The sequence below is a fragment of the Apiospora phragmitis genome (assembly GCF_038363925.1).
Source record: "Apiospora phragmitis strain CBS 135458 chromosome Unknown utg000002l:1.0-5516284.0:1.0-5523493.0, whole genome shotgun sequence".
Classification (NCBI taxonomy): Eukaryota; Fungi; Ascomycota; class Sordariomycetes; order Amphisphaeriales; family Apiosporaceae; genus Apiospora; species Apiospora phragmitis.
The window spans coordinates 2,872,883-2,895,382 of record NW_027117400.1 but is presented as its reverse complement, the minus strand read 5'-3'; the positions used below and the strand labels follow the sequence as shown (position 1 = coordinate 2,895,382).

At 51.4% G+C, this 22,500-nt stretch overlaps 7 protein-coding genes across 7 annotated transcripts; 2 read left to right on the top strand and 5 right to left on the bottom strand.

Moving 5' to 3' along the window:
• Positions 1-659: 659 nt before the first annotated feature.
• On the bottom strand, positions 660-1,132 carry PG994_001715 (uncharacterized protein; the record flags this gene model as incomplete). Its single annotated transcript, XM_066853124.1, has 2 exons — positions 660-968; positions 1,043-1,132. The coding sequence occupies 2 exons, from the start codon at positions 1,130-1,132 to the stop codon at positions 660-662; spliced, it is 399 nt and encodes a 132-aa protein (XP_066721265.1).
• Positions 1,133-2,139: 1,007 nt separating this feature from the next.
• Positions 2,140-3,757, bottom strand: PG994_001714 (uncharacterized protein; the record flags this gene model as incomplete). The annotated part of the gene is made up of 4 exons (XM_066853123.1): positions 2,140-2,609; positions 2,675-2,807; positions 2,865-3,511; positions 3,694-3,757. The coding sequence occupies 4 exons, from the start codon at positions 3,755-3,757 to the stop codon at positions 2,140-2,142; spliced, it is 1,314 nt and encodes a 437-aa protein (XP_066721264.1).
• A 959-nt stretch (positions 3,758-4,716) lies between these two features.
• PG994_001713 (uncharacterized protein) lies at positions 4,717-5,358 on the bottom strand (the record flags this gene model as incomplete). The annotated part of the gene is made up of 1 exon (XM_066853122.1): positions 4,717-5,358. The coding sequence occupies one exon, from the start codon at positions 5,356-5,358 to the stop codon at positions 4,717-4,719; it is 642 nt and encodes a 213-aa protein (XP_066721263.1).
• Positions 5,359-6,140: 782 nt separating this feature from the next.
• On the top strand, positions 6,141-6,473 carry PG994_001712 (uncharacterized protein; the record flags this gene model as incomplete). Its single annotated transcript, XM_066853121.1, has 2 exons — positions 6,141-6,146; positions 6,228-6,473. 2 exons carry the CDS (start codon positions 6,141-6,143, stop codon positions 6,471-6,473), a joined length of 252 nt encoding a protein of 83 aa, XP_066721262.1.
• Positions 6,474-10,295: 3,822 nt separating this feature from the next.
• On the bottom strand, positions 10,296-10,877 carry PG994_001711 (Protein SOK1; the record flags this gene model as incomplete). The annotated part of the gene is made up of 1 exon (XM_066853120.1): positions 10,296-10,877. The coding sequence occupies one exon, from the start codon at positions 10,875-10,877 to the stop codon at positions 10,296-10,298; it is 582 nt and encodes a 193-aa protein (XP_066721261.1).
• A 9,595-nt stretch (positions 10,878-20,472) lies between these two features.
• Positions 20,473-20,988, bottom strand: PG994_001710 (uncharacterized protein; the record flags this gene model as incomplete). Its single annotated transcript, XM_066853119.1, has 4 exons — positions 20,473-20,496; positions 20,567-20,648; positions 20,777-20,886; positions 20,986-20,988. 4 exons carry the CDS (start codon positions 20,986-20,988, stop codon positions 20,473-20,475), a joined length of 219 nt encoding a protein of 72 aa, XP_066721260.1.
• Positions 20,989-21,605: 617 nt separating this feature from the next.
• On the top strand, positions 21,606-22,237 carry PG994_001709 (transcription initiation factor IID; the record flags this gene model as incomplete). Its single annotated transcript, XM_066853118.1, has 2 exons — positions 21,606-21,666; positions 21,753-22,237. The coding sequence occupies 2 exons, from the start codon at positions 21,606-21,608 to the stop codon at positions 22,235-22,237; spliced, it is 546 nt and encodes a 181-aa protein (XP_066721259.1).
• Between the last annotated feature and the right edge of the window lie 263 nt (positions 22,238-22,500).

Sequence of the window (22,500 nt, the reverse complement as noted above, 5' to 3'; positions counted from 1 at the left end):
CCAACTTCACAACTGTCTACAACCATATCATCATCATTTGTGTCAGGTGCGAGGTTTCTTTTGTGGACCATCATAATCGAGCGATATCATCCGAGTCTCCCACGCTAGAGTCCCCTCTATGTGTCTCGGCCTGGCGTCCTCGTTGTAGTAACCCAGACTCTACTCGTAGTCTTGTGTAATATCATGCAGGTAAGATCACATCCTGGTGAATACTTTGGATCTTATTCACTTTTTTATCTATCTTTAAACTGGATCAGCGAACCGTCTAGGGTCTTTACCCGAATACCAAAGACGGGCATCGCACTTGGTAGCGGCGGCGGCGCAAGTATCCACGAGTCCAAGAACACCTTCAAGCACGCTGCTGTCGTTGCCGGTACATAGTGGTGCCTTGCCTTCATCTCATGGCTATCCTCGTAATGCATCCATATTATGCATCATCTTCAGATGTGCCAATGCCTACACTCCTTGACCCTCGAAGTCACGGTGTTTCTCCAACACCGCCACTCTTGTGCTTGGTTATCAACCTCACCAGCCTGGCATACAGAGGCCATAGCAAGAAAACCAGAGTGAGTTGATACACTAACTAGACTATAAACCCCTGGGCATACAAACTCCAATTTCGCAGATATTCGTGGGATTGGGAGCATTCTGGAAACAAACTAGCAAACAACCCCTGGGCAACCAGAAGGGCACCCGTGGCCGCCGCCGCAGATCGTGTAGGGGCAATCTGACGTTTCGCGCTCGAGTACATCAAGAGTGTTGCTCGTCTCCTTGCTAGATCCAAAGGTCAAGGTGTGAAGCGACGCCCTAATCGTGGCAGCTTCATCGTTGGTAAGATGAACTTCATCTACGACTTGGCCCTCGGCGTCAACGCTCTGGACCATAACGTCTGGGTTGAGTCGGTTGAAGCCGTGACCTGACTGATCATGGCTAAGTTGATCCAGAACGGCCAACGTGTTTCTCATAGTCTATTTAAATATGTTAAATTAACCAGAGCTTCTCTTTCATCATACAAATATTACGTTAAGAGGAAGTCAAGTACCTTGAGTTGTGAGCGAGCATGGCGAGCATCAGTCGAGGCATCCCCCAATGTTATAGTAAGCGTAATAAGTGCTGCAAGGGCGCCCTTCATATTGAGCAACTGATCTCAAATGAAAGTGTAAGGAATTGACAAAGTATTTTCAACAAGTCGGTATCAAGAGTAAATCAATAGCTGGATCAGGGAGAACAAGCTTGCTTGGTCGATCATTTCAAAATTCTCGGACAAGGCTTACTTATATAGGCAATTCAGCATCTAGTACCATGCAGGGAAAGAAATGACGCTGCTCACTTGCGCGGTTTCTTTGGTAATGAGGGAATGTCAATATATTAGGCGTGACACGAACTCATTCTATATTACCAGTCATCTTTACGGCCGAGAACAACGATGATGAGGATGAGGCAGAACTTGGTGATCGTCCCACCGATGCGTAGTCGCTGTAATAAGGGTTTGGAAAATTATATCCATCTGCAATTCGTTCATTCAAGATGGCTGTGGCAAGAGAATAAATCGCTCAAGTCCTAATGTCTAAGTAAGAAAGTTGGATAACGTCAAGGGGTTCACTAGTACGACCCTAAGCTTACAGCCTTGCCCGACGACCCAGACAAAGTCACTCCGGTGATTATGATCGCCCGTGGACTTGTTTCCACGAGGTTTCTTCCCGCCGTAGACATACACCGAGTTGTTGGCGCGGATTTCCTTGGGCACGAAGAGTACGGCGATTGTTTACGAGAGGGTAAGTGGAACCTGAAAGTGAACCCCTCAGCAAGAAAAGACACCAGCTTGTGGACTAACAATCTCTACGCCAAATCACAGGTCCGCGAGAGCTGTGCAATGACCGCAGCTCAGGAGTACCTCTGCTATATGGTCCCAACTCCAAATGTCGCATGGCGTCCTGGTATGAACAGGTCAATACTGATAAAACGTATACTTCCATCAATATGATCCGTGATGCCGAAGAATATCGGCGAAGACGACGAAGCTGGGACCGAGCTTTCTCTATCAAATCAAGGGTAGGGTCCAGCATGTGTGCTGGAGGACCCTATTGTCTGACTTCATTGCTGACTTAGGGGTGACACGCTATAGTGCCCCAGGGATACTTACCGCGAATCACGCAAAAGGCCGACTTTGTTCATCTCGCAGCGGTAACCCAGGCACTTCTCGCACTCGATACGCACAGCAACCTGTTTGGGTGCACTTTGAACAACGTATAATACGCGACTCACCGCCGGGGTAGCAGTGGTGGGGCGGGAGTGCTTCTGGCGATGGGGGGGAGTGCTTTGGGGGTCGGGACAGACACGGGTGGAAGCATCAGGATCCCGGCAATGTGCAATAAGAGAAGAACCCGTACGTCTGTGCGTATGCGCCTTTGTACCCATGCCCGGGCACACGGCTTCAACACTCTCGAGGAACAACGTCATCTCCACCATCAGGGGAGGGATTACAAAGCTCAGCGCGATGCCGATGAAGAGGAGGAGGAATACTAGTAAAACGATCTGGCGGGTGGAATCATAATCCACCAGTCGTAGAAGAACCAAGAATGGCAGGCCTAGAGCAAAGCCGCCCACGGCTAGCCACCTCGGGCCATGCGCATCAGCCAGAGCTACTAGCAGATGTCAGTGGCTCGAGCCATACCTCGGTAGCATTGAGAGGAGGGGAGCTTGCCTATATACGGCTCTAGACCGGAGGGGATGATAACGGGAAGGAAGATCAAGCCCGCAAAGATGGAGTTCCACCCAAAGGTATCCTTAACATAGACGGGAAGAACCTAGCATTGAAGATGATTAACATGGCCCTGCCAGATTGGAGACAGTGATGATCTTACACCATCCAGGCTCGTCATCACTGCGGCTTGGACGAATATTCCCCAGAGCGCAGTGGAGAGTCGCCTAGAAGCAAGGAGCTTGCAGGTGCGACTCGTAAAGACTACCAAGTGGCTAGCCAACTTGTTCGCTGCATGATTATGGCCGTCAGTTCCACTCCGGTCTTGCTGGGAGGAAGGGCCAGTCATGAGGCCATCAGATGTTTCCACATGGCCTGGCAGCTCGATCTGGGTGTTGCTTCCATCGACGCGACACAAGTCCCGAACGGTTCGTCTTTCTTCCATGCACAACCTTAGAAGCAGGTCGAGAAACAGGAGGCCGAAGGCGATCCCGAAGACGGAGAGAAACCCACTCCTGTTGAACACGATGCCGCCGAGAAGTGGGGACAAGAACAGTCCTATACTGATACCTAGCGTGACCCAGCCGATAGCTGCCCCGATCTGGTCGTTTCCCACGCTATCTGTCAGCAGAGCTAAGCCAGAGGACCATACCACCGCCGCGGCCGCGCCTTGAAGCATGCGGCCGCCGAGTAGCCACCAGATGGTCCGTCCCAAACACAGCATTAAAGTCGAGCCAGTGAATATGACTAAGCCCGCAAGCATTGGTAGTCTCCGACCGCGATTGTTATCCGCGATATAACCGCATATTGCTGGAACACATTGTGAGTTGCAGGTGTAAAACGAACAAGGGTGGTAACATGATCGGGCTTCGTTACGTGAAAAGAGGATCCAGGCTGCACCGTACACAGCCAACAGTACAGATTGCCAGTACTGAACTTGATATCGCGTTAGGCAGGCACATTCCCAGCTGGGTTCCGAGAAGAATGCTCACGATCCTCTGGACTAATACCAGCACGATCGACAAGTGCAAATGGGAGCACGGGCACCAGCTTCATTCTGTTACCAATAGCAAATCCTCGCCTCCCCAAGAGTCAGAAAGATGGCACATACAAGGCCGTGCAGAAATGTGTCCTACATTGACATTATTAATGTTGGATAAAAGTTATTAGTACTTCATTAAGTGAAAGGACCAGATCGTACTATAAACAGAGCGACGCAAACGGTCAACACAAGAAACCAGTTCGCCGATCGCACCGAGATTGTCTTTTCGGTCCAACGTCTAATTATATTCATGACAATGACACAGAAGGTTGTTATGAAAGTTTGGTAAACGAGAATGAGGGCAACGACAGTATGCAAGTAAAGGAGAGACGGTTGCTGTGGCTTAACATAACAAGCGAAGTCTAACTTGATATGCTTGTTAGTTCGGGGTTTTGAAAGAGACAGACTTTCCCGAATATTTCCGAAGTTGTTGTAGAGAATGGAACGTGCGGCCCAAGAACTAATGCGTCGATATATAGAAGTATTTTTAAAAAAAGGGTTTTAATTAATTTCAATATACGTTATAATAGAATTAATTTATACTTTGTCGAAAGGGATATAAAGGAATAAGAAACTCGCTTATAGGGTACGTTACGCATAATAATGTAAAGGAATCTGGAATCACCAGCTTCGCAAAATGATCAACTCGTAGACTTGTCGAGACCCATGCGATACTGTAACCCTGCCGGTAAGATCGGTCGCTTCGCGCCCAAAGGTGTGGTCAGAGCAGAAGCCGGCCCGAGTAGTCCAGAGAACTTTAATGCAACTTTTACTCCTCAGCCTAGCCAAGAATGGAACGGAAGCACGACGACAACATAATTGGGTGGTAAACAGGCGACATCTTTACAGCCAACATCCTCCATATCTCATGTAATACCTGTACTGTTTCGTTTGCCTCTCAGGGCATAGGAAGAGACAACACCAAGGCCCTGATGCCTATGTGCGTCCATAAGATTGACCATCTTGAATACGTTCAAGTCCCTCCGGGTCCTCCGGGTCCTCCGGGTCTAGCAGCAGTTGGAGCCTCCTCCCCATCATGACTTGGCTTCTGGGCCACGATGTGTGCCCCAACGCGATAAGCCGCACGACGATGTATGCCGCTGGACGTATTAACGAGCGCCGACGGCGAAGGCCTGCTCAGCTGGCATAGCACGACCAACTCTTCGATGCAGTCCCATGCTTCGGATGACTTCTGCGTCGCCAGGACGAAGATAGTATGGCAGACAGCGATGGCGCTGCAAGTGAATAGGACAGTAAGGGCCAGGTAGGTTGTGGTGCTTTTGGCGTTATACGCCAGCCCGGATATATGCACGTCCCAATGCATGGGCATCAGCTTATCAGCTTCTACGCCTAGGGGTGGCAGCACAATAGTTTGGCCGTTGAGTATTCTGTCGAAGTAGGGCTCCGGATCGGTATTCCTCTGTGGCATTGTGCGTAGGAATTGATAGTGGTCGGGGAAAACGTGGTAGAGGTTCCCGTTGTTGGCGCCAAGTCCGATGCGCGACATGTCGTCTACCATGATGAGGGCGAGGGTGCTCTCGATGGTATGTTTTAGCGAGGTAAATCCGTCTTCGATGATCCCCGTCGAGTTGTCGAACCCCGCATACTGGAACATGGCCGCCGCCGTTGTTCATCCTTGTTCGCGGTCGCCTCCCAGCAGTGGCAGCAGCGTCTCGAGCCATACGCGGTCAAGCGTCGCGAAGCGCCAGTCAGGTCCCCGCACCGGCGCCAAGGAAGAGTTGACCTCGCTCCCTGGGGACACCCCAGGAGCTTCTTTGAGGGCACCGTAAACGACCATGTTATCGCTCTCGGGTAGACCCAGTCCTGTGTTAGTACCCCTGGCCCAGCGTGTATCGATGGAGCAGGGCGTGGCTTGGAGATCTCGCCTACCGCCATGCTCGTCGTGCGAAATTTCAACTAAAATCGCAGCGCTGAGTCAATATTGATTACCTATACATCGAGAAGGTGGTGCCCTTTTCGGTATATAAGTGCTTGCTTCGGAACCCCTTGCTTTGTTGCTGGACGCCCCTATTGGATATGATAGCGAAATGCCAGTTGGTCGCCGTTCTCAGTCAGAATATCACCAACAAGGTGTTAATCGATGCTGGAAGTAAACACATGACTTCTTGGTGTGCGATGAACGCGATTATCCGACGACACCAAGAGCATAATATGATGTATTAGATGTAAAGGGAAGCAGCAACTCGGGCAGCCTGGCGCGCCTTCTTCGACTATAAAGTTTTGAAAACGTCGGGTATGTGGGCATCAATCTCATATCCATCATCCTCAGACCATATGCACAAAGATCTCGACTCCCGTCTCATCTAGACACCATTCTTCAATACCAACTCCTCGCAGACAACAACAACCAACATCATCGTCATTATTGCCACCATCATGAAGGTACGAACTCTCCTCGAACTAGCTCTCACTTCGCTTTCGCTTTGGACTGCTTGCGGATATAGCTGATACACACGCGACCAGTTCAACCTTCTCATCGCAGCTCTCTCCGGCATCGCCGGCCTGGTCTCGGGCGGGCCCGTCAGCGACCGCAGGCGCGGTGCCATGGTGCCCCTGCAGATCTTCCCGAGTTCACAGGAGGCCTGTGTATACTATATGTACTGCAGCCGCTGCGACGCGTATGACGCCACCTGTGATGGGAATGGCGGCATCGTGCTGACCAACCCGGACTGTGCTGGGGATTGCTACTGCGAGCTGGTGTGCTTCTAATAAGGGGGTTGTTCAGGACCATGGCGAAGTTTCTTGATGTTCGTCTAAATGCCACGCGTATGGGCATGGGCGGTTCTTTCGTTGCGCGTCATGTTTGGACGCTCATTCGGCAGTTTGCTTTTGGGGAGGACTAGGTCGCTGGAGGATTCCTTCTTTAATGTGTGTATCTATTGCTGCCTACGTGCGGAAGAACGTCCTAATTGGGCATACGTCACTATTTCTTCTCTAATTTCACCTTCCTGGAGTCGCCGTTTTACGATTTTGAACAATGGGGGGGAGTTCCTGTTACACGTCCATGTCAAAAGTCTGAGCGAGGATGATGAGCAAGATTTTGGGCAGATCATCCTCAAGTAAAATCAAGATATTTATAAAGCTTGGCATGACCGCATCATCAAGTTGGTAAAGTAGGAGACTTGCTTACTCTTCAACAGTCCTATATATTGCGTGGTTCAGGATTTCTTAGACCCCGTATGAGACAAAAGACAGGGACTACGAACCTGCCAGTAGCTCAACGCTTGCATCCAAACTTCTAGACACCTACCTAGCCTCTCCCTCCTCCGGCTTGTGCATTGCGGCCCCGAACTCCATCGGTTCCTTTGCAGCGCCGGACAAGCTATACTGGGCGAAGGGAATACGGCGCCTAGCCCCTTGGGACGGCGCCCTCTTTGGGTACGGGCATGTCAGATTTCCCAACAGCAAACCGGTTAGGGCCCGAGTGCCCATATTTCATCCCGCGGCGGTTACGGCAGGTGCATTACTTTTACTGGACCACCTGGAGAATTTGGAAGAACTGTACCTCGTGACGAAGTCACACAAGAGTCTCCCTTTGGTGCCAGTCGATAATGACTGATGTGGGTTGATGGATGTCACGGGCTACATCTTACAAGGACTCCATGGAGGCATAGAGCTGAGCCTACCCGTGCTGTTATTTCGCAGGATCCACATTACATTTCAAAAGTCATTGGATATTCTATAGAGCAACTGCTCGATGTACTCGGTCTTCAACCTGCGCTTTCTTGGGCCTTGGAAGAGTGCGTACTCGCGAATTACCACATGGAATCCCGCATGAATGCAGGCGAAGCACGATAAAAGTATGACCTGGAGACGGACTTAAGCAGGTCGTCTTACCACTCGACCACACATATGCAACCCAAATTGCATTGGCCTTCCGGAGCGAAAGGGCCAAGAAAAGGACGGTTCGGTATTCAGTTCAGTACTGTATTTATGCATATATGTACGTACTCCGTATGTATGTATATACCGTTACCCCTGTTCTCGTCCTGTGCCAGTGCGGCTTCAGAGAGGCAAACGACGGCTGGCATATGAAAGCCAACTTACGGGAAAGGAATGTAATCCCCGCCTGCAAATCACAAACAAGCAAGGAAGCTGCAGGATCGTAAAAGAAAACACGATATCCGGATGGGAGGGGCCCAGCACTCCCGAGACCAAGCCTCGGCATGGCTCCTACCCCCTCAACCCGCCCACGCCGCCTGGATAGACGAGACCACAACCGAACAGATAGGAGTAAGAAGCATGCCGGATTACATAGCGGTAATCTGTAAACAAGCCCAGGGAGTAAGTGGTGTGCTGGATCCGAGTTCTCGGGCCGTCGTACCTAACCTACCTGGGACTGAGGGGCGAAGCAAGCAAACACAAGAAACCCGCCCCAACAGTCACCTACAAATCGTCACAGGCATATTCGAGGCCACGGGAAAGGATGGCAAATACATAAGTACGCAAGTGGCCTTTTCTCATGTGATCAATCAACAAAACCAACCCTACCTCTCTCTGTAGCTCTCGGCTCACTCGAAATTTTGGCTTGCAGGCAGGCAGAGAAGAGAAGAAGGATGGATGGATGCGACCTGGGCAACAAAATATTACATTAGTATCCAGGGGTTGATGGTGACTGGTGATGGTGGTGTGATTGATAAGTAGAGGCAAGAGAGAAGGAGAAGGAAGAGGAAAAAGACGAGAACAGCAGTCCGATACGGGGAACGGGAATGGGCGTAAAAATATGCGCCATGCCATCCATCCAACCATTACCCATGCTTTCGAAGGAATAGGAAAACAATGTACCTTTAATAACTCCAACTCGGACAAGGATAAAAAGGGGAGCGGGTGAGCTCCTCCATTCAATTCAATTACATCGCCTTACCACGTCCGCCTGAGTGGCCAAGTCAGCCTCTTCCTCTTCCTTCTCAGCTGGGAGCCAGATCGAACGGTGATTTGTCAATGGGCTGCATGGCCAATGGCGAATCGCAGTCTGTTGCGTTTTGCCTCCCCTGCAGTGGATTTTTCCAATGCAAGGTACTTAAGTAAAAACAAGTATGGCCGCCGCCACCATCACCACTCACCGAAATCCGAGGACAGCAATTGATATTGTTTTCACCTTCAAACAGTGGCTGCAGGGGTACAGATACGATCACGGGTCGTTTGATTACCGTGAGATATTTCATCCCATACGAGGGAGGTACTTGCAAACAGATACCCGAGCCACAATGTCGAAGCAATGAACAAATAGGACGGGATTTAGATGAGTGAGTAGATATTTGCTTGCTTTCTTGGATGCCCAGCAACGCCTCTTTCGTGGGACTCATACGACTGCTGCCGGCACATTAGAGTATGAGGCGGACAGGCGGAGGTACGGGCGGCGGCCAGACCAAAGCAAAGTACTTGCATATACCGCATTTATCCAAATCATCTCATCCATGCCGCCGCTCACTTCTCAACACCAAGCAAGTAAGCAAACAAGCCCCCTAGGTTCCAAAACTCTGTAAGAAATGTCATTTAATGACGACCCTCGACTGGTGCGGGTTGCATGATATGACATTTCACACGCATATATCCCCTCCTGTCCTGCGACTCATTATGCATGATACATCATTTTCACGCCACTTGACGAGCATGGTATGAAACTAAGAATAAATGAATAAATAGTAATAATTGCTGCGGGCGGTTTACCTATGATTCAACAGTCACAATGCAGCAGTATCGAATGAGAGAGAGCAATGCAATGTCCTTCTATTGGATATCTCTGGATGCCACACCAACACCACCAACTTGCTTGTTGCTTTGCATGCGCACTCTGGGAAGCCGGTTGGAATTCCCCCGTCTCCCCTGGAAACACACGCAACGCAAAAAGCAAAACCACCGTTTGAGCCGTGTGCATAAAACACCAAGATATAACAAAATAAAAACTTCTTTTTGCCCACACGCTGCCAAAACTCTGGACTGTGACGAGATGCGTCTGCATACCACCACGTCAAAGATGCGACGGTGGGTTGAAGCAAGGTCCAAACTTTCCTTGACTTTAGGTGCCCGAAGGATAGTAGTGCTGGCTGCTCCTGAGTACGCCCGAACGCCGCATTGCCACCATCAATCAGCAGCGTCAGATGAGAATAAGCTGACCTCCGCCTCGGTGCCAAACAAACGAAAACATAAGATAAAACAACAAAAAAGAGGCTCCGAATCTCACAAATCTAAAATGAGAAGCCAGTTGTCAGATGCTGCGGGTATTGGCCTCTGATGTGTGCTTAACCCCGTCGTAGAACCGTGTACTCCTAGAACCCCGATGTAATGCAAGTTTGTAAAATGAAATTGTGTGCTCTCTCTTTTGGGGTGCCAGAACTGTAGCCAATAATGCGTCATTAAAGTCGAGTAACTTGAGGGTATTGATGTGCGTGATACGAAATAATTCAAGCTCGTTGGATGCCTCCGTTGGGTATTAGTAGTAGTAGAAATGCTGTGCTGTGCCCGTCCCCTGTGATCGCCTGGATGTGTGGTAGAAGAAAAGGCCGAACTGTGAGTGGCTGTTGTTATGCCCTACTGCGGTAAGGAGTCGGCCATCTCCGTATCGACGTAATCGCCGTCGTAGACGAGGGATGACCATACTCGCCAGTGTAGGAGGCCGAGATGTGTCAATCTAGTCGCCATATCTTCGATTCCACCTTCTTCGCGGGCTTCCCGTGTCGAGCTCTCATTGGTGTCACGCTCCATCGAATGATCTCTCGATCCCTCCCAGGCCCGGCTGGAACCATTGATGCGCCCTCCAGTGGCCACCGAGAATAAGCCGACGCCTGTCAGAGGCTTCAGGTCCCGCACACGCTGCTGAAGCTCGGCGAGCAATTTGTCATGGAAATGACGTTCAACCTCTTGAAACACCTGAGACTCAGGCTCGCATAGGTGTCGTTCAAGTTCGTCTTCAAACTGCAATAGTACTTCGGACGGTGCGTCGGTGAAACGGAATATCTGGAGTGCCAGGGAGTCCTTCATGGCCTTCCACTTTTGGGCAGGCCTTGAGCTAGTAGGCGATGTCTGCAGCAAAGCCACCAAGGAGCTGTGCAAGTTTTTGGACTTTGTCCGGGCATCGGCCGCCGCGGAGATCGAATTGGTGGCTAAAACCATAGATGAGCGAGGGGAGGAGCTAGCTGATCCGGCCGAAGAGAAGACCAAGCTCGATGGTCTGGAGGTAGGGGGGTGTTGAAATTGAAACTAGAAGCATCGTCGTCGCTGCCCGAGGAGATGAAGCCTGATGGATCTGACATGGGCGTGGCAAGGAACGGTGTAGGGATGGTAGAGATGGCACCCTGGTTTCGGTACTTTTTCTCCAACTCCTCGTAAAGACGCATGCAGATCTCCAGGTTGATGTGGTCAAGCATATCGGCGCGGAGCTTAAACATTCGCTCCTCGTCGAATAGGAATGTGTTAGGGAGCTGTTCCATGGTGGAGGGCAGGATGAGTCTGGACAATGCTTCGAAGAAGACGGCCATCTCGCCGAAAGCAGCCTTGGATTCTTGTCCAGGTAGAAGCTCATGACAGGCGACAGCATACCAATGCTGTGCTATCTGAGGGTCCAGCTTGTTGGTCTGTATCTTCTTGTAGAAAAAGCGCTTCTCAAACTTGACCGTGTCCTCGATCAGAATTGGCCGAAGGCACCGGATCTGGTGGTTGGCAACATCCAGCTTCATTGCTTCCAGCACACTCAGGAGACTCCGCATTCCTTGCACAAGCTCCTCCATATCATTGGTCCGGTTGCCGTTGGTCAGCTGGTTGTACATCTCATCCACCCATTCGTCCCTCATAGGAGCGCAGTGAGACTTGAGCACACCAGAGAGCCACGAAGCCAGCTTTTCCAGATCGGCAATGCCCCTGTGGAACTGCTGCATGATCAAATCCACATTGAGTCCCTCATCCAAATACACCCGATCACGAGATGGGACTAGGGTTTGGATGATTTCCTTCACCGCCTTCAGCAACACCGGAGACACCAACCCTGACCCTGGCCATACCTTTGCTGGAACGACACAGGGTCGATAACGAACTGCTGTAATTGATCACGCAGACTCGTCCAGAACTGGTCTGCCTTGACTTGCTTCTCCTGCCCTTCTCGCCGTCCAGATTGGGTCGGAAGTGCAGCTCGGGGTCAAAGTTGATATCATGGCGGAGTTTGGGGTTGTGGATGATCTTGTTAACGTCGAGCTCGCTGAGAGTTGTTTTTGTAACAGGCGGCTCGAGTCTTTGTGATGCGGCCGGTGGCGCGGCTGTGCGGCTCTGGGTTTTCGCGCGAGGCTCGGTGCTTCTCGGGAGTCTGCTGCTCTGTAAATTCTCGGATGTGTTGGAGCCGGTAGACGGATTCCGTGATAAAACACCATTCGGTACTCCCATTCGGCGAGGGTGATCGTTCTGGGCGAATTGGGCCGGCTCTTCCGTCTCCGTGCTGGGCGTCTCCGGAGCTCCCTTCTGCTGCTGAATCTGATCCTCGCGTGTGTTTGGGCTGGGTTCCGAGAGCCGTCGATGATTCCTCTCCATACCACTGTCAATGCCCTGGTCTCCCATTGTGTTTTGTTTTTGATTTCCTTCCCACTTCCGTCAACTGATTAAATTCCACCCTTCCTTAATCGTGATCTGGTTCAATTGGGGTTTCTCAGGATTATGTGTGTTGTACAGTGCACCCGCTTGTGGCCGGAGTGGAAGTTGCCAAGACTGGCGTGTAAGTGAAAACGGTCGAGGATCAAAAAAGGAGTGGCTATTGAGCCAATGACGGCGGGTTAGCTACTGCTTCTATACGACAAAGGGCAAACGAGCAAAGTCAAGGCAGTAAAGTTCTACAGAAGGAGTCTCGTGAGCAAAAAAGGCTCGGGTATTTGCAGATGTTGTACAGGTCGGTGTCCCGATTGTGATCCGCAGTGATTTGTAGCAACAGCTGCCCGAAGTGAAAACGCAGTGGCAGTTTGTCTAATGCGGGAGCGAGCGGGAAGGCGCCTGGGTTTGTTGTAGTGTTGTGTTGTGTTGTGTTGGGGCGTTACGACTTACTTACACATGCAACTGATCCGGTCAAATACGTCGGTTGAGCAAAGGTTGCGAGCGAGGTGCAAACCAACTGACAGCTGATGCGGCTGGATGCTTGCAGGAAAGAATTCCTTGAGGAACAACTTAGACAAGACAAAGAATGTCTCTTTATCGCCAGAAAAGAGTGTGAGTAGCCAATGTATACAGCTGAGAACGGCCAACAACAAAGGGAAGATGGGCGGCTCTCTGCACAACAACGGCAAGGGAGGAGCAAGAATATACTCGGCGGCAGTGCAGCCAGCTTTTAAAAAGCCAGGTCGTTTTTCACCGCTGCTAAAAGTAGTAGCAGGTAAGCGTCGGGGTTGGGGGGGCGGATGGCAGGGAGGGAGGGGCGGCTCCCAATGTTATGGAACGGAGATAAAAGGAGATTGTATAATGATTGAAGTAGCAATGTATGTACAGCAACAACAACAGTCAACAACTTCTTCTTGATCGCAAAGAGGGAAAATAGAAGGGAAAAAAGAGCAACAGAAAGAAGTCGCAAGTGGCAGTCTCGGTTCCTAAAGAAGCAAATCAAACAGGGCCCCAAAAAGGCAAATTAGAACGTACATACGGTACCCACGGGCTTGTTTAAGGGGTGTGGGCATTGTATTGGGGTGGGAAATGAGGAAATATGAAGCATTGAGACTTCAATGTGCCTTTGCACCCACACCTCGCCCATTGCCATGCCGGTCATGGCTTGGGGCCTAGGGAGTCTGGGAGTCGGGGAGGCTAGGAGCCCAGGAGTCTACCTAGGAGTCTGGGATCTAGCCTACTGGAACTCAAGACCGGGACTGGGCCTGGGGGTGTTGGTGTGTGTGTGTGTGTGTGTGTGTGTGTGTGGTGTACAATTATAGTGCCAGCATACATGGTCGCATGGATGAGATACCATCTTCCCTCGTCCAGCCCCAAAAAGTCAGGTATCTTTGCTCCCGCCCATAGACGGTCCCAAAAACGCTTGGAACGTGGTACTGAGGTAGCAGTAGCAGTAGCATGTACACTTACTTGCTACGCGACAAGCAGATCCCAGGTTTTAGAGAAAACACACCCTCTCCCCCCTCCGTCTTTCTGCGTGGATGAATGATACCCAGTGTGCTGAGTGGGCTCCGTACCTAGTAGCCTAAGCTGAGATCTAGCGAGCAAGGCGGGCGCGCGGGCACCTTGCACCGCACCTTGACACACTTGAGCGCAGCGCCTACGGGTTACGGGGGGATGCTCGGGGTCCAGTTCCATCGCCACGTTAAAAAGAACTTGAGACGATAGTTGCGAAAGGCGGCGTGGGCGAAGATGAGTGGGCATCTGGTTCGGATGGCGAGTCGCGACTCATCAACCAAGCCAGTTCCATCTGCAGGCACCTGCTAGTCGTTCTTGTCGGTCAAAAATTGGCCCAGGGCGAGGACGGCTACTGCTAGGCGATCAGCGGTGACCAAGACCAGCAGCCAATATACAATACATAAGTGCAAGACTGCACCATTACTAGCTGACTTATTATGATGATGATTATTGGGTGTCCAGGTACATACACATATCTGGGTATGTGTGACTACATCATGTACCTACACACATATCTACCTGTGATTACCGTAAAACATTGTGCGGCAGGCATGGGATGGTGATGTTATTAGGTCGCATTCTCGCTCCCTTCAATCCACACATGCATGCCTCTGCTTCCAAGGAAGCGAGAAGCAAATATATTTCTCACTCCCCCTCCCCCCAAATACCCAAATTGCCTACTACTATGTACTGTATGCTCGTCGCTGTCATGAGGTGTATGTATCCGTCCACCCGGTTCAACATTGATTGATAGAGTGACCTTGGCTGTTTGGAGGGACTGGGACTAGCCACCCCCGACCCTGCCCTTTATTTTTTAATGTGCTGACCTGACTTCCCTTCCCAGCCAGCTCGCCAGGTACCCAGCCCGTCTTTAATTAGCACGAGTGGAGTGTGGCGTTGTCCCCTGCACAGGTTGGACCTTCGTTTTCAACGCCAGAAGCAGAGAAGGGCAAAGGAACAAAACTGTGGGCTTGTTTTGGGGAAGGGCATGGATCGGAGAATCAAACGAAGGTCTGAAGCGGTGGCCCCCCCCCCCTGGCGCGACCATTTTGACCTCTTGTCTTCTTGCATGGCGCATACGTACATACCGCAAGTTGTAACCATATCAATCCTTGAGTGGTGGTGCACACCCAAGAAGTCGCATTGCCGTGCAGAGGCAAAGAGGCGACCGGCTCAGGCAGGCAGGCGGCGGCATGGAAGGATGTAAGATAAAAAGATCCGCCAGGAATCATCCAAGGGGGTTCATCACCTACATAACTTACCCTACAACACACCGTCCATGATCTATACGTAACCGCTTGCTTGGACCGGATCCTGGGAGCAGGTGGGATTCGCTCCTTCGCGTTCCCAACTCTATGGGTCTGGATGCAAGGATGAGTTGGCTGGCAGCTGGTTGGGAAAAAGACGAAATTTCTCTATGGCTGCAACTGCTGGCATGGCATGCCACCCTCGTCGTACCCTCCGTGGGTTAGGGATGGGTCAGTGGTGCATTCAGTCAGTCAGTCAAAGTCAGCAGGGCCCCGAGCCAACCTTCGGGAGTCCGAGACTACTACCTATAAAAACGGACCCAAAACCACCATTGATTAATTGGAGCCAGAAAGACCCTGCATAAAACGGAGCTGAAAACGAAGTCCAATCTGCGACTCGCAGTCAGCTAATAATGACACTCTCTATGCAGCTCTGCGGCATCAGCATCACGAGAGACGAGCATCGCCGATCCACGGGCCTGTCCCGTAATGCGCTCCCTCCTGCTGCTTGTGTGCGGGCGCTGCAGTCGGTAGCGCTCATTATGAGCACCACCATGCAGCAATCCTAATGCCAAAGGATGCCGTGGCTCACTTTATGCGGATGGATGGATGTTTATGCGTTGGTATGCGATGCGCACTTGCGGTTTTCGATAGACATGAGCGAGCGAGGGAGCGAACTAGGTTATGTAAGTATAACACTCCCGAGCAGTGCCATCAGTCAGACGCTCCCGGACTCATCGGCGCGTCACAATATTCAAAATTGCTAGCCGCGCCAACACTTACACCGCAGGAGGTGTGGGTGCGCACTAGGTATATATGTCTGATAACTGTTATGCGTGTGTGTGATTTGGCTGCATGCCGATCAGACTTCATCAACAACAATTTGAAGCCAATAAAATATAAATCATAATATTTACCTGTGGACGGCGACGCATGCAGCCCATTCCATCATCCCTATGGGCAAGGGCGGCCAGGGCGACTCGCTCGCTCTCATCCGCATTCCCAAAGCCTGACTGATAGGGCACACGACTGATGCTTTTAAACGCAAGCGAGAGTTACCTTATTATCAAACACGGGGGACGAGGCCTCCAAATCCGTATCCGAAGTTCCAACATCCCAGGCCAGGTCGGTGGCCAGATACCCGTAACACCTGGGTGAGGTGCTAGCTACAGCTAGGGCATGGATGGATTGGACGCCTTGCCTCGGGACGAATAGACCTTTCCCGAACGCATACACCACCTTGTGACCTTCTGCTTCTTCCTACATGCCTACTTCTGTTCCTCTTCCTCTATCGATTTCGAACCCGACGATCTGATTACCTCTGACAAGAAAAAAAAATGCTGTGGGCAAACATGGGTGCTGTGCTCCAGTCAGCAGGGACCTTTCCATGAGTCAGGGCACGTTTGAGAGGAAGACGCTCAACGCAACCATCAGAAACCATGGCTGTATGCGTGCCGATCCCGAATGGCCTTCCTCGCTGCGTCTGTCTTAGCTGGGTTTGGAAGTCTTCGCACCCCCTCCCCGGCCCAGTGGCATGGCAACATGGTATTGGTCTTACCACAACATACGGCTCGATCGGGCTTCGCGAATGTCAATTAAACGGTGACCAACCCTTGTGCCTGTTCCGCATGGGCAACATGAGGCGGGCGACCCGCAAACGCAAAAAAAGGTACCCGCGCCAACCACGCCCGCCGCCCCTTGGGAATCTCTGCTGAAAATGCGCAAGGCGGGATAGCGCCTACCAAAACCACACTCTTGCCGATATATTATATTACTATTCGTATTGCTTGTTACCGCCCTAGTCAGTGTCGCTTTCGATTCTTCTGCTTTAGCATACAGACAGACTCTTTCTCTCTCTACCATAAACCACGTCCAGCAACTCTGGACCCGTGGATAGAGAGTTAACACAGTGATTCAAGTAACACAACTATATGCATGTGTGCATATCAAAAAGAATCATAGCAACAACAACAACAACACTAACCGCGGTAGCGACGGCAGCACAGATAATGTGTCACCTGGTTTTTTTTCTTTCTTCCTCCTTTCTGGGCGGGTCGGAGATAGTCACCCTGTCTGGCCACGCTCGGTTCGAAGTTACGGGCAGCGCAACGCTGGAAGAGTAACGACATGGAACATCGTTGTAACTGTCGCAACGGACTCCTAGCGTAAACGGCCAAACGGGACTCATGTTACAATAATAACGACGTCTGGGCCATTCCCCTCCCCGGAATAGGCGATATACCACGGGTTACTAAGTAAGTAAGACACAAGCCAGGTATCTGGAAATCCAATAGGGTCTCCATAGTTTCTGGAACGTCGAACAGGCCGCTGGTAATACCCTCTTTCAGCTGTTCTCCGTCAAACAAACCTGCTGCGAGCCATCTCGTGGTAAGATGTAGCCTGCGTCGCTCCCTCCCTCTCTGGTGCGCTTCATCATCAGCGACACAATAGTGACACAGGCATCTCATCGGACCGGCTTGGTACAGGATAGGCGGTGGGCGCACAGCGATATGTATGTATGAGTTGCCATTGTCATCACCCTCCAGTCATCCAGAAACTGCCCGCACACGCCAAGAAACTAGATGAAGCGTGGATTCTCTCCATTCCTGAGTCGTGGATCCTATGTAGCCCAGTGGCTACACCGATATATCCTCCACTTACATATCACCTGCATCTTGCGGTGCGGCACATTTGAGCTTATCAGACCAGACAATGACAGACCGCCTTCTGCCCCACGCCCGATGCTCTTCGGCCTATGCTATTTTGATGGCATCATCGCGAATATCGTCAACCCCGTCTCGACCTTGCCATAAGACCGTCCACGGGGAGAGTGAGTGAATGAAAGGGCCAGAGGAGCGTTGCAACTTGCCTCGTCTAAAATCGTTGAAAATTTCCGATCTTGCTGCCGCCAGCCGCCCTGCTGCAACGGCATGCACATACGGGAAACCTGATGGAGCACACCGTCACAGCATTTGCAATACATACCGTATTTCTGATCAGTCAGTCTGGACAAGACACAATTCACGTTGCCCTTGGGCTCGTATGTATGCCAGGCACAACATACACAATAGTGCGTGTACGGAGTATGCCATACCACCCTGCGTTGTGATGCTACTGCAAGACCGGATATCCATTCTCGCTGGGCTCTTCTTACGTTTCAACCTGGACCTCTGACGCCCCAGAACTCGCTTCACGACATCCATTCCCAAAGTCGGGTAACAGTTTCGCCTCGTAGGGATGCTAGGCCCCCGAAACCTGGCAAACGTTTTTGGGGCCGGCCAATCGTACTACAAGCCTTGCAGCTTAGGCAGTGCCCGTATGTGGTAGCAAGCGCGAGGCTGCCGAGAAGCAGGAAATATTGGCATCATCAAACTTGTCCCAAGCACTCCCGCTTTATGGTACTATACCCATCCTTGGAGAAAGAGCATGCGCCAAACCCACTGATGTTTTGAAACCTTCCAGGGCTGTCATATATGTACATACCCTTCTCGGCGCCACTACCGCTGGTCTTAGTAATCAATATGAAGATGCGCCGGCCCAGTGAGGGTGCGGTAACTGCGCATGAACAAGGCGGGGGGGTCTCTGGCTGATCGGGGTCGCCTGTGCAAAGGAGCCGTTCTTCTGAACCGTGCGATTCGGACAATCTCCGTCCAGGTGTGGTGTAGGCAGGGGGGCAACGGCCGCTACGAAGCATTCCAAACGCACTAGGAGAAGGAGCCATGTCATACTAACCCGATCCATCGGTGGTGCTATACTCCAGTTAGCATATGTTTGCGGATCAGGTGCGACGCGACCCCAAGCTTCTGGCCTCCGACTTCCCCCAACAAGAATACATGGTAAACCGGAAATAGATCCTCTAGCCTTCGGATCTATCAGGTCAGTATCTGAACTAGCTTCATGTGATCCGAGAACGCACTTGTCGGCCGACAACTCCGTACTCCGTAAGGTTAAAGGGAAACGAAACCACTGCTTGCCTCAACTACGCCACTGGAGGGGAACAGGCCAACTTCGTGATGGACGGACGCTCTGGTCATGCTGCGGCGCCTGAGTTCGCACGACAGCTCGACGAATAAAACCACTTAAGAGGACCGACGGGCCCCAGATCGTATTTGGAGCAATTGGCAAACGCCTAATGATTGCACATGCACGCCGAGCTCGTCTCGAGACTCTTACGACATTGAGGACACCCTCGGCATCTCGACTAATCACTATCTATCAAGCATCTAATAGTGTCCGGCGCCGTTCGCTGCCCATTGGAGTAGGCAGCCACCACCATCATTATCATATTCGGGGCCGAATGGAAGTCAGCCCACACACCAAAAGGCGAAGAGATGGTGTACGAACACCCACCCAAGCCGGGCTTGCATCAGAAACAATCCTACAACTGTATCACACCACTCGGAGAATAGTAAGGAGAGTAAAGAAGAAATGCTTAATTTATCCGATGCTTAGTATGTAAGGACTATGGTGCGGGAGTCCGTTCTTGGTGTGTTGAGCTGTCCACGTAGGTTAGGTTGATATGTAGCTAAAACGTGACGCAGCCCTTCTATAGCTATCACATCATCATGATCATGCACATCTAGCACAGATAAACCGAGTACATCGAGTAATGTAGTTATCGTTTACGCAGCCGGGCCACAAATGTGTCAGCCTCGCCCGCAGCCCAAACCCGATTCAACTAAAAAGTTGGGCTGTACGTAAGGAGCTGTTATGAGTGCAGCTAAACTCGGTGGTGGCCCAGGGGGTAAGAAGGAGTTTCAATGTAGGCAGCCTCACGTAACAGCCTCGTACTTGGCTAACCTGACACCCAAGGGGTGCGTGCGTGGTCGAGTCGATATGCGACAAATCAATGATTGCCAGCCCCCAAATAGGATTGTATTGGTGAAATCCCCAACCTTCTTGCGTAAGGTGAGGTGGTCCCCTGGGAAGGACCTGTGCACTCCGACGAAAATGCCACCGGGCCAGTATTCTGTTGGCCATCATGACCACCTGGAATAAGGGGTCGGCATCCGCATTCGGCGGGAATGGAACATGTCGTTGGGACCAATATGTTCTATTTTGAATTCCTCCGGGAGATCGAGTCCTAACCGCAACTACGGCAAGTGGATGCGGGCGGGACCAGCAGGAGGAATAGCACGACGCCTCGTAACTTGACCGTCGCTCTGTTGCCTGCCGTGTCATTATTATTATCGCTTCGTGCGTGAAGCATCCGCATGGCCCTCCCTCTCCCAACCGTGAGCGTAAGATACGTGGACAAGCAAACCATGAACTCCGTTCCCTTAATGTAGGTAAACAACAACACGCTTTTTCGTTACTCTTAAAAACACTTTCAGACCGAATAAACCAAGATGCGCCGTCTTGAGTTGGGTTTTTTAGCTGCCAATCATCATGGAGACCTTTTTGTTTGTAGACTTGAGTCAGTATGCGAGAGAGTAAGACAGCGCGATATCAAGAAGTAATACGTACGGCCATGACGACGCAGCATATACTTATGTACGGGCTCAATCGCTCCCCTATTCTCGCGGCTTTCCAGAAGATCCCCATGAACCTGCAAGTGATGCGCAACAAAGTTGCATCCAGTAAGCAATCCATTCTGTTGTAATGTTCGGGGAAAACATATATCCCATTGCGACACGGGGGTTCGCCGCGACCAGCCTGTTTCTGTTCTCTGCTTACCCTTGCTTGTGGTTGTTCATGAAGGTCGGGAAGATGCCGTGCACGTAGGAGCTCGTGCAGATCAGGAGGAGGATGACGAGCAAGAGCGACTGAAAGTTGAATAAGGCCGACTGGAACAGTTTATGTTAGCATAGCCATCATGTGGATTCAGGGAGAGTCGTTCAGCAGTGGTGCTTCATGACAGCATGGGAGGGGAAAGTTGCGCCTACCATCTTGGGAGGGTTGAAGATCGTCGCGTTGCGACAAGTGTGCTTCAACGGGGTTCTGTTCGAGGAGCGACCGGCAGGTTGGTATGTGTGTGTGAGGTAGTCGTAGAGCCTCGTCGGATATAATGTGTATGATGCGATCGTGGACCTTCCTCAAGCTCTAAAGACCAGCTTGCGCTTGCTGGCGATGACGATGGAATTGACATGTGGTAATTACGAAGTTTATCCGGAACTCCTCCCAGCTGGGCTTTCAGCTTTCCAATGGTTGATCTGTCCCGCTATTTTATGCCTGTGCACCCCTCAAGTACCTACTGTACCTATAACTACAGGGAGCTTAGGCGCTACGACACGCGCTTTCTACGTGACCTGGAGTTGAACAGGGTCCATTACTTAATCTCATCATCTCATCATCTACGTACCCTCAACCTCAGCCTTGCGACTACGACGACGTTGACTTTGAAGTCCTGCGACAGCCTTACCACACCCTCCGTCTAGATTCTGCCATATTTGGTGATCTTCTTTTTGTCGCAGACGTCTGAATCAATCACTGCGACTCGGGAAACGATTTTGGACATCAGCAACACCATCTACCGCAACCGCCGTGGTAAACTTCGCCTGCCATCATGGAGCCTCGTGCGCGAGCTGGCAAGAACGTCGGGAAGGAGACGTTTGCGGCTAAGGACCGTAAGCTTGTTTTCCCCAGGTGCTCTACGGCGCACTTCGCACTCACCCTGCGGGTTGTTGTCTAACGCTTGAATACATTTTCTTAGTCTCTGCGCTCATGTACGCCTACGGCGACGTACCCCAACCACTGCCCGACACCGTCCGCGTCATGGACGAGATCATGACCGAGTTCCTCGAGGGTGTCTGCTTCGAGGCCAGCCAGCACGCGCAGTACGCCAGCCGCCAGAAGCTCAAGTTCGACGACTTCGAGTTCTCTCTCCCGCGGAACCCGCAGTACCTTGGCCGCGTGGCCGCCATGGTGGAGAAGAGGAAACATATCAAGGAGATGCGCAGGGCTTTCCAGCCGGACGATGATGCGGTGCTTAAGAGCCAGGGCAAGGACGAGGCGGGCGCGCTCATAGGTGGCCTTGGCAACCAGGCCACGAACGGCGCGGCAGCGTCCGGCTCGCAGGTCCATGGAGACGATGAGCTGTTGGGCCTCGACGACGATGATGAGGATATCATGGATAGTGTCAAGAAAAGCCAAGATGGCCCACGGAAAAAGAGGAAGATTGGGGGCAGTGCAGTCTAAGAAAAATATTATTACGAAAGGGCACGGGATGGGTTCCCGACACTGCAATCACAGCTTCGAAAGACCGGACTAGGTCCTGCAACATATCCTTGGCAGCAAAAATCTCGGGACCCGTCAAACATATTTGCTTGAACCAGTCAACATATTACTTGAGACGACCAGGCGACTTGCGAAACGCCATAGGACAATGCGACTGGCTAACCCGAGCCGCGGTCGGTTTTGAGAACATCATTATTGCGGTGGGATTGACCGGCGATTTGGAA